The sequence below is a fragment of the Ranitomeya variabilis genome, chromosome 3, assembly GCF_051348905.1.
Source record: "Ranitomeya variabilis isolate aRanVar5 chromosome 3, aRanVar5.hap1, whole genome shotgun sequence".
Lineage (NCBI taxonomy): Eukaryota > Metazoa > Chordata > Amphibia > Anura > Dendrobatidae > Ranitomeya > Ranitomeya variabilis.
In genome coordinates this window covers 255,701,906-255,713,910 of record NC_135234.1, presented here as the reverse complement: position 1 = coordinate 255,713,910, position 12,005 = coordinate 255,701,906, and the positions used below count along the sequence as shown (strand labels likewise).

Genomic DNA, 12,005 nt, shown 5'->3' with positions numbered 1-12,005 from the left:
ACAATCTGCAGCTAATTTATAGCAGAAAATTCTACACTAAAATTGACATCTAGTGATGCGGGTTTGATGCGACAACCTTGTCCTCTGGCTGTGATTGACAATGGCTGGATACCTGCAAATCATGGTTGGTGGACAAGGTTACCACTCTGCTTATGAACATGCAAGACCACTGTATCTTAAAGGCAGGACTTCTACTTTGAAGCTGAGTAGAGAATTAGACTGAAACTAAACAAGTGAGGCATAGTTGGAATCAGAAGGCCTCATCCTACATTATACTATCCTCAAAGTTTCCCTTTAAGGCAAAAAAATCACATAGTATTATATATCAGCACTTTGTAATATATAATTTTTTCACATTTGTGCAACATAAATGCTTACCAGAGTCATGCAGAAGGAACGTCTGCTGGATGCCATCAATATTGATCCCCTGGAACTCCAGGGAAATAAGAAGTTCATCAAGTGTTTGGGATATTGCCAAGTTGCCTTGATAATCGCAATGTTCTCTTCAGTGATGCTTTCTTTGGGAGAAGTGCTACAACATTAGAATGGGCTCCTTGAATGACTTCTGTGAGAATCGGTTGTGGTGTTTCCTGTGTTGTCCTTGCCCTGGTGACCGCCTCATTGACAAGTTGGATTGCTTCAGGTCTTGCTGCTTGTGCTGCGTGGTTGTGGGGATTGGTTACTTTCACCACTTCACAAGATGCTTCATCGGTCCAAAGACGTCCCTTGACCATTTTTCACACACCCAGATGGAATGGACATAGTCAGCCGTTCGTTTGGAAAATACGTAAATGTGATTCTTGTAGACCAACTTCTTCTTCCCACGTTTGGATAGAACTGAATTCATACTTGTAGAAAGTGAATTGTTATGGAAGCTGACTGATTTTTTTTGTGCTAGTACACCTCCCTCTTTGTAGAGATTTTAGACACTGCTATATTCTGATGTAAAGATGGAATAAGAGCTAGTATAATGTAACTTGCAGGACACCTGACATGAAAATTGTTACATCTGCAACAAAACTTGCAAACAAGCAGGTCAGTGGGGGTCAGGTAAAAGTTCACAAAATGTCTTGATTTTAGAGTGGTTTACATTCCCCACCTAAATCAGGCCTCATTCACACTACATTTTTTAAATCTGTTTATTTTTTTCGTGTTATGTTTTTGTAACACAAAAACGTTTTAGAAAATTTTTGGAAAATGTCTGGTTAAAATTGCGGGCAAAATGCTCTGACACTATAATGCAATCAGTTGTGAGGTTTACAGATGGAAACAGTTGATTTAACATGTCACAAATGTGCAGCACTTTGTACAGTACTTTTGTGGCATGTGGATTGATGACGGATGGGAACTGCTGGGGGTGAAAAATTGATGATGGATGGGAATTCATGAACCACAAGGGTACAAACATCTGGGGACAAACTGCCGGGGGCAAATTGCTGGGGGCGAAACATTGATGACGGAGGGGAATTCATGAACCACAAGGGTACAAACATCCAGGGGCGAACTGCCGGGAATGAAACATCCGGTGAAGAACTGCCGGGGGCGAAATGGGCGAACTGCTTGGGGAGCAATGTGCGGGCGCAAAACATCCTGGGGGCCAACTGCTGGGGATGAAATGTGCAGAGCGAAATGTACCCAGGGGCTAACTGCTGGGGGCGAAATATGCGGGGGTAAAATGTGTGGGGGCTAAACATCCTGGGGGCTAAATGCTGGGGACGAAATGTGCGGGGCGAAATGTACCCAGGGGTGAACTGCTGGGGGCGAAACATCCTATAATCGGGGTATATTGGGGTTAGGGTTGAATTTAGAATTGGGGAGTTCCACTGTTTTGGTACATCAGGAGGTCTCCAAACGAGACATGGCGCCAACATTGATTCCAGCTAATTCTGTGTTCAAAACGTCAAACGATGCTTCCTCCCTTCTGAGCCCTGCCATACACCAAAACAGTGGTTTTTCCACACATACGGGGTATTGTCGTACTCAGGAGAAATTGCACAACAAATTTTGTGGTCCATTGTCTTTTGATACACTTATGAAAATAAAAAAACAAATGGTTCCAAAGTAAAAAAATTTATGAAAAAAGTAAAATGTTCATTTTTTTGCTTCCACATTGCTTTAGTTTTCATGAAGCACCTGAAGGGTTAATAAACTTCTTGAATGTGGTTTTGCGCAACTTGAGGGGTGCAGTTTTCAGAATGGTGTCACTTTTTTGTATTTTCTGTTATATTAACCTCCACACTAACTTCAAATGTTAAGAGGTCCCTAAGAAAATGGTTTTGTCAATTTTGTTGGAAAAATGAGATATCGCTGGTCAACTTTTAACCCTTATAACGTCCTAACAAAAAAATTGTTTGCAAAATTGTGCTGATGTAAAGTTGACATATGGGAAATGTTATTTATTAACTATTTTGTGTGACACCACTCTGATTTAAGGGTACAAAAATATATTTTGCAAATTGCAAAATTTTCAAAAGTTTTGCCAAATTTCCGCTTTTTTCATAAATAAATGCAAGTTATATTGAAGAAATTTTACCACTAACCTGAAGTACAATATGTCATGAAAAAAAAGATTCTCAGAATCAGTGGGATAAGTTGAAGCGTTCTAGAGCTATAACTTCTAAAACAGGACAGTGGTCTGAATTATAAAAATGGGCTTAGTCATTAAGTATATAACCTATAATTAATTGCACATATCAGACCTCAAAATACAAAAAATTCCAAAATTTTAATGAGAATAATATAAATAAAAAAGACAGCAGTGATGGAAATGGTACCAATATAGAGGCACCTCAGGCCAGAGGTAAACTTATTACAACAATGAAAACCACTGCCACATTAACTAATCATCTTATGGATAAACAGTCTCTCTTGCCATATGGCGTAGTTATATTGTACTTCCATAGATACATCATGATGGGGGCGGCATAGTAGAGAATACAAATAAATATATAGCGCTTATGTTACCTCTGGCCTGATGGTGCCACGACCCCTACGTGCATTTCGGCCGCGTGTGCCTTCTTCCGGGGGAGTGGCATCATCAGATCCAGTACGGATTATATAGTGCTGCAATCCAATCATAGTTAAATAAAATTTCCGCGTCATGTAGTCGCCGCCTTGTTGCGGCACATGCGCCGTCCACCGCCAAGAAGCCCACGTCATCACCGGCGTCATCAGGCAACCACACCCACGGGAACGCCCTAACACGGTCACGTGAGCGCAGCACCCGAAGGAGACGCCGGCAACAACGCGCAGCCCCACAGCGGCGGACGCGCACAGGAGGAGACCACAGACGGAGCAGAGCCACCATAATACATATAAGTAAGAATAACAGTTACAACCCTTCAATGAATAAAAAACACAAGTAAATCCCTAACCCCACAAATCATGTAAACATTCATATTAAAGTGCAATATCAATAAATCCATAACTAGTGATATATATTATATTATCTCCCATGATAATTATATGCATAGATAATTATAATGCTACTTCATAATAAAAGTAATACAAAAAGGAGCAATAAATATCCCCAACCCTATGACATAATAAACAGAACCTAAATTCATGAATAGTGTATTATGTGAAAATAAAAAACAATGAATATACCACAACAGAAATACACAAGACATATAGTGCATATATACGTATGAAAATATATATAAAAGTGCCGATACAGTGTTATTAATATATATAATATATAAAAAATACATATATAAAGTGCAAATGCAATAAAGTGCCTCAAGATGAGAGGAATCTTCCTTTACTCGTCAAAATTCATCCAAACACTCATAGAGGGGGAACACACTGGTGGTTGCAATATAGCAATACATGGTTAAAATCAGCATAAAATAAAACAAAACATAAAAAAATCCAATGAAACCAGTTTTTTAAAAAAACGACCACTCAGAGAAAAGGCGCAAAACTCAAAGTTTCATTTAAACCATTTGGTTTTAGGGTCCGTAGTTCCCAAATCCACCGGGATTCTTTTTGAGCCAAAATCCGACTCACATTACCCCCCTGTGGATTTACAGGGGTACAGTCAATACCCTTAACACGAAGAAGGGAGGGATCACATGCATGGAACTGTTTAAAATGCCTGGGAATACTTTGCCATATGACGTACTATCCCGTCAAGGTGACCTGGGACTTAATTCCCAGTGACGGGATAGTACGTCATATGCGATCGGCATATCCCCCCGAGAGCGCCACGGGGTGTCAGCTGACTATCGCAGTTGACATCCGGCACTATGTGTCAGGAGCGGTCACGGAACGCCCCCGGCACATTAACCCCCGGCACACTGAGATCAAACATGATCGCAGTGTACCGGTGGTACAGGGAAGCATCGCGCAGGGAGGGGGCTCCCTGCGTGCTTCCCTGAGACGATCGGTACAAGGCGATGTACTCGCCTTGTACCGAGCGTCTCCTCCCTGCAGTCCCCGGATCCAAAATGGCCGCGGGGCTGCATCCGGGTACTGCAGGGAGTACTTCCGGGTCCACAGCAGGCGCTGGTAAGCCTGCAGCGCTGTCAGTCAGATCGCTGATCTGACAGAGTGCTGGGCAAACTGTCAGATCAGCGATCTGTGATGTCCCCCCCGGGACAAAGTAAAAAAGTAAAAAAAAAAAAAAAATTCCACATGTGTAAAAAAAGAAAAAAAAAAAAATCCTAAATACAGAAAAAATATATATATATTATTCCCATAAATACATTTCTTTATCTAAATAAAAATAACAAAACAATAAAAGTACACATATTTAGTATCACCGCGTCCGTAACGACCCAACGTATAAAACTGTCCCACTAGTTAACCCCTTCAGTGAACACCGTAAGAAAAAAAAAAAGCCAAAAAACAACGCTTTATTATCATACCGCTGAACCAAATGTGGAATAACACGCGATCAAAAAGATGGATATAAATAACCATGGTACAGCTGAAAACGTCATCTTGTCCCGCAAAAAACAAGCCGCCATACAGCATCATAAGCCAAAAAATAAAAAAGTTATAGTCCTCAGAATAAAGCGATGCCAAAATAATTATTTTTTCTATAAAATAGCTTTTATCGTATAAAAGCGCCAAAACATAAAAAAATGATATAAATGAGATCGCTGTAATCGTACTGACCCGACGAATAAAACTGCTTTATCAATTTTACCAAACGCGGAACGGTATAAACGCCTCCCCCAAAAGAAATTCATGAATAGCTGGTTTTTGGTCATTCTGCCTCACAAAAATCGGAATAAAAAGCGATAAAAAAATGTCATGTGCCCGAAAATGTTACCAATAAAAACGTCAACTCGTTCCGCAAAAAACAAGACCTCACATGACTCTGTGGACCAAAATATGGAAAAATTATAGGTCTCAAAATGTGGAGACACAAACTTTTTGCTATAAAAAGCGTCTTTTAGTGTGTGACAGCTGCCAATCATAAAAATCCGATATAAAAAAACACTATAAAAGTAAATCAAACCCCCCTTCATCACCCCCTTAGTTAGGAAAAATAGCAAAATTAAAAAAATGTATTTATTTCCATTTTCCCATTAGGATTAGGGTTAGGGCTAGGGTTGGAGCTAAAGTTAGGGTTGGGGCTAAAGTTAGGGTTAAGGTTGGGGCTAAAGTTAGGGTTAGTGTTTGGATTACATTTACGGTTGGGATTAGGGTTAGGGGTGTGTCAGGGTTATGGGTGTGGTTAGGGTTACCATTGGGATTAGGGTTAGGGGTGTGTTTGGATTAGGGTTTCAGTTAGAATTGGGGAGTTTCCACTGTTTAGGCACATCAGGGGCTCTCCAAACGTGACATGGCGTCTGATCTCAATTCCCGCCAATTCTGCGTTGAAAAAGTAAAACAGTGCTCCTTCCCTTCCGAGCTCTAACGTGCGCCCAAACAGGGGTTTACCCCAACATATGGGGTATCAGCGTACTCGGGACAAATTGGACAACTTTTGGGGTCCTAGTTCTCTTGTTATCCTTGGGAAAATAAAAATTTAGGGGGCTAAAAATCATTTTTGTGGGAAAAAAAGGATTTTTTATTTTCACGGCTCTGCGTTGTAAACTGTAGTGACACACTTGGGGGTTCAAAGTTCTCACAACATATCTAGATAAGTTCCTTGGGAGGTCTAGTTTCCAATATGGGGTCACTTGTGGGGGGTTTCTACTGTTTGGGTACATCAGGGGCTCTACAAATGCAACGTGACGCCTGCAGACCAATCCATCTAAGTCTGCATTCCAAATGGCGCTCCTTCCCTTCCGAGCTCTGCCATGCTCCCAAACAGTCGTTTTCCCCCACATATGGGGTATCAGCGTTCTCATAACAAATTGCACAACAACTTTTGGGGTCCAATTTCTTCTCTTACCCTCGAGAAAATAATAAATTGGGGGTGAAAAGATCATTTTTGTGTAAAAATATGATTTTTTATTTTTACGGCTCTGCATTATAAACTTCTGTGAAGCACTTGTTGGGTCAAAATGCTCACCACACATCTAGATAAGTTCCTTAAGGGATCTACTTTCCAAAATGGTGTCACTTGTGGGGGGTTTCAATGTTTAGGCACATCAGGGGCTCTCCAAACGCAACATGGCGTCCCATCTCAATTCCAGTAAATTTTGCATTGAAAAGTCAAATGGCGCTCCTTCCCTTCCGAGCTCTGCCATGCGCCCAAACAATGTTTTACACCCACATGTGGGGTATCAACGTACTCAGGACAAATTGCACAAAAATTTTTGGGGTCCATTTTTTCCTGTTACCCTTGTTAAAATAAGACAAATTGGAGCTGAAATAAATTTTGTGTGGAAAAAAAGTTAAATGTTCATTTTTATTTAAACATTCCAAAAATTCCTGTGAAACACCTGAAGGGTTAATAAACTTCTTGAATGTGGTTTTGAGCACCTTGAGGGTTGCAGTTTTTAGAATGGTGTCACACTTGGGTATTTTCTATCATATAGACCCCTCAAAATGACTTCAAATGAGATGTGGTCCCTAAAAAAAATGGTGTTGTAAAAATGAGAAATTGCTGGTCAACTTTTAACCCTTATAACTCCCTAACAAAAAAAATTTTTGATTCCAAAATTGTGCTGATGGAAAGTAGACATGTGGTAAATGTTACTTATTAAGTATTTTACGTGACATCTCTCTTTGATTTAAGGGCATAAAAATTCAAAGTTGGAAAATTGTGAAATTTTCAAAATTTTCGCCAAATTTCCTTTTTTTTCACAAATAAACGCAAGTTATATCAAATAAATTTTACCACTATCATGAAGTACAATATGTCGCAAGAAAACATTGTCAGAATCGCCAAGATCCGTTGAAGCGTTCCAGAGTTATAACCTCATAAAGGGACAGTGGTCAGAATTGTAAAAATTGGCCCGGTCATTAACGTGCAAACCACCCTCGGGGCTTAAGGGGTTAATGACTCCAAATTTTCTTCATCTTTAGCAGCAAGAATATCTCTAACGTGTTCCCTAATTCGTACTTTCAAAGCTCTTGTTGTCAACCCCACATAAATTTTTGTGCATGTACAATAAGCATAATAAACAACTGAATTTGTGGTACATGTTATTGTATGTGTAATTCTAAAGTTACGTCCATCGGAGGACACAAAATCCGTTGCTGTATCCATGTTGGGACACGCCACACACCTCCCACATGGTTTGCAACCCCATGGAGGCCTTGGATGTTGCCTTTGCAGCGAAAATAATTGGGGCGCTCTTTTGGTACATACAGACTCCTAACTAAAATATCCCTCAAATTCCAGGATCTTCGTGCAGTAAGTGAGGGTTTCTGGGACAAATATTGTATTATCACTGGATCCGCCAAAAGAATCGGCCAGTGCTTTTCTACACTTTCAAAGAGCTTCCCCCATTGGGAATTATACGTTGTTACTAATCTTACCTGATTGCTTGCTGCTTTTTTATTAGAAGAGTATAGAAGTTGATGGCGATCCATATTCCTTGCTCGATTGTATGCTTTTTTTATACTTCTTTTGCTGTATCCCCTCTCCAAAAATCTTGCTTTCATTTCCTTTGCACGGCACTCAAAATCCTCCATGGTAGAACATATCCTTCTAATTCGAAGAAATTGACCCACTGGTACTGCATTGATTACATGGGGTGGATGAGAGGAACTGCCATGCAGGACAGAATTCACTGCTGTGTCCTTACGGAAGGCATCTGAGATTAAAAGACCATTCGGGTCCCTTTTGACCAAAACATCGAGGAATTCAATCTGTTGAAAACTGTAATTATAAGTCAAATGTATGTTATAATCATTACTGTTTAAAGATTGAAAAAGATCTGTGGGGAGAGAGAGCCCCTTTCCTCTCACTGCCCTCTAAATACAGCAATCGGTATTGATCGCAGCATCTAGGGGGTTACACTGCCAGGAGCCAGGTGTCTGCTATCATGTTAGATGAACACCCGGCAGCAAACACGCACGCACAGTGTCTGTAAGGGTACTGTCACACTCTGCAACTTTCCAACGATCACGACCAGCGATACGACCTGGCCGTGATCGTTGGTAAGTCGTTGTGTGGTCGCTGGGGAGCTGTCACACAGACCGCTCTCCAGCGACCAACGATGCCGAGGGCCCCGGGTAACCAGGGTAAACATCGGGTTACTAAGCGCAGGGTCGCGCTTAGTAACCCGATGTTTACCCTGGTTACCATTGTAAAAGTAAAAAAAAAAAAAACCGTACATACTCACATACCGGTGTCCGTCAGGTCCCTTGCAGTCTGCTTCCCGCTCTGACTGAGTGCCGCCGTAAAATGAAAGCAGATCACAGCGGTGACGTCACCGCTGTGCTCTGCTTACTTTCCGGCCGGCAGTCAGTCAGAGCGGGAAGCAGACTGCGAGGGACCCTGACGGACACCGGAATGTGAGTATGTACTGTTTGTTTTTTTTATACTTTTACGATGGTAACCAGGGTAAACATCGGGTTACTAAGCGCGGCCCTGCGCTTAGTAACCCGATGTTTACCCTGGTTACAAGCGAACGCATCGTTGGATCGGTGTCACACACACCGATCCAACGATGACAGCGGGAGATCCAGCGACGAAAGAAAGTTCCAAACGATCTGCTACGACGTACGATTCTCAGCAGGGTCCCTGATCGCTGCTGCGTGTCAGACACAGCGATATCGTATGGATATCGCTGGAACGTCACGGATCGTACCGTCGTAGCGACAAAAGTGCCACTGTGAGACAGTACCTTAAGCCAAAATCACTAGGACATATCCCATACATCCAAGGTCGGTAAGGCATTCCCTTCTATGATTTACAGGATACATCCAAGGTCGGAAAGGTGTTAACTTAGTCGTTGGATATGTGACCGAAAACTGACTTTATACAGTAATATATTTTAGTTTACAAATTAAGGTTCGAGCTTCCCACAGAACTGAAATTTAACGCATTGGTTTAATCATGTGACTTTTATGACATTTAAACAACTGTTTCATAACAAGCTAAACTGCAAAAGTTTTAGGCAAGTGCATAAAAATGCTACAAAGTTTGACTGCTTTTCAAAAGTAGAATAGTTAAGGAGACACCCAGGGATGCTGACATTATAATGTCTTGCATTTGCTGCCCTACTTACTTGAAAGAACCCTGTGTGTACATTGCCCATTGATGCTTTTTCAAAAAAGCTTAATCTGCACCTGTTGAAACCCCCAGTCTGCTTTGAAGTCTTAGCCTAGGAGAGACCTTGTTGATCCAGTTTAATTGCATTGTGTGATGCTGCTGTGCTTAATGTTGCCATGGTATATGACTTCTGACCTGAAACAGTCAAAGCAGCCAATCGTTTATATAAAACCTCACACCTGTTTGGTTTCGATTTATCTCTATATATTTGTCAATCACAGAGGGGGTGAAGACTGAGGGAAAACATGTAGGTAAGAAGTAGAGTTGAGCGAATATGATCGTAATCCGTTGCCGAATCTGAATTTGGCATATTCATGCTGTATTAGTACCTTATTTGTGCCAAATTTAGGTTTGATGATCGGTTCCGAACATTTTCGGTAAATTTCTTCTCCCATTGACTCCAGTGACGTTCGGCTGTGTTCGGTGAATATTGAAAAAACAATAGTCACCTCGGATTATAATCGTAAACGAATTTTGAAAAATGTGTTCAACTCTAGTGAGAAGGTGTATATAAATGATTGGCGTTGTCGTAAAGCACCAAGCACCTGTACTTGGTTTGAACAGTCATCCTTTGGAGTCCCTTTAAGCCTCTCCAGAACTGTTTCAGATAGTCAACTACATATTGACTGTATTTTAACTACATATGAAAATACTGACACTCTTAATCTGTTTGGCGCAATTGGTTATGCATAAACCTGACTGTAATCCTACAAAATCCCTGACTTTGTACAAGTGTTCCTGTCTTTAACTTTTGCACAGTTCAAAATGTGTGTGTGTGTGTGTGTATATATGTATATATATGTGTGTATATATATATATATATATATATATATATATATATATAGATATATATATATTTAAACCAAGCAACGGCACACATGAAGCATCTTTTTGCTAAAATGCAAAGCTATTATTCAACTTTTGATGTGTGTAAAATCTCAATTTTAATTTTCCTTTTTTTATTTTTTCCAGAGAACATCAGATGGATTTGATTGTGTGCCTTTAAAGTCGTCAGCAGAACATATGGACATGTAGCAAAATGCCTGAAATTCTACATTTATATTAGATGTTATTTAAACCAAAAGATGTCAGTTAAGATAGCAATGTGAGGATGCTCCTGTAGAGCTATGGCTGCTATTTATTAAGTGTAAACTGCAGAAAAAAGACGTAATGACTGCAGTCAAACGCTGGGTCATTATTGCATACCACTGAATATACCAAACATTTTCTATGTGTAAAATAAAGTTTTATGCATAACTTTTTAAGCGGTGATACTGAGGGGAACCACGGAAATAGTTGCCTCACAAGAGGAACCATTTCTTCTATTTCTTACCTGTAAGACCATTTTCACACATTAGTATTTGGTCAGTATTTTACATCAGTATTTGTAAGCGAAAACCAGGAGTGGTACAATCGGAGAAAAAGTATCATAGAAACACGTCACCACTTCTGCATTTATCACCCACTCCTGATTTTGGCTTACAAATACTGATGTGAAAAACTGACCAAATACTGATTGTGACAATAACCTAAGAGTATTTAATATTTCCAACACCAAGGTTCTATCATTTTTGCTGATGATTATATTCCAGCCCAGATTGGTTGACTGTTTTGCTCAACATCTTTTAGCAAAATAAAAGAAGTTCATCCCTACGACAGGTCTACCTGCTACTACACGTGCTTCTCACAAAATTAGAATATCATCAAAAAGTTAATTTATTTCAGTTCTTCAATAAAAAAGTGAAACTTTTATATTATAGTCATAAGACAAAATTACTGAACTTAGAGCAGTACACAGACATCAACCGATTAACGTGGAATTATAAATAGTGATGTATATGTGCTCATGGAGGAATGGCAGACCATTCGGATATAAAGTAGAACCCAACAGCGAAAAGACCGAATGAAAGTCTGAGGGAAAAGTATAAATAAATAAAGGGTAGGCAAAACAGAATATTAAGTATTAAAACACCTTTATTATAAATACATGGTGATGTGGTGGCACAGAAAACAAGGGGTGCCTGAACATATAAACAAAGTTATACAATAAATAAGGAAGGTAAAATCAGGGAATTAGATAAGTAAAAGAAACAAAAAGAAAGAGAGGGGGTACCGTAATTCAGGCGAGGTATGAGGTATATATATATAAAGGTGATATATTATGGAAACATCCAGTAAGTGTAAAAATGGATGGCACAAAACAAGGTATCCAGAGAACATATAATAAAGTGCTAGGGTGTTTAGAATCTGATTATAATGTAAGTAGCACAAAAATACATAAGTGTATGAGGGCAAAGGACACATGCTAACCAAAAGTGCACACATGAAGCAGTTATAATTGTAGGTAAGGGAGCCACATGGTATATGTGGCGTTTGTCCT

General features: G+C 40.0%; 1 protein-coding gene across 1 annotated transcript in view; it reads left to right on the top strand.

Moving 5' to 3' along the window:
- ELAPOR1 (endosome-lysosome associated apoptosis and autophagy regulator 1) overlaps nt 1–11,726 on the top strand; it is a 383,078-nt gene extending 371,352 nt beyond the window's left edge. The window contains exon 22 of the mRNA XM_077295410.1: nt 10,598–11,726. Coding sequence (XP_077151525.1) covers nt 10,598–10,660 — 63 coding nt within the window. The 3' untranslated portion in view covers nt 10,661–11,726. The remainder of the gene's footprint in view (nt 1–10,597) is intronic.
- Nucleotides 11,727–12,005: the final 279 nt, after the last annotated feature.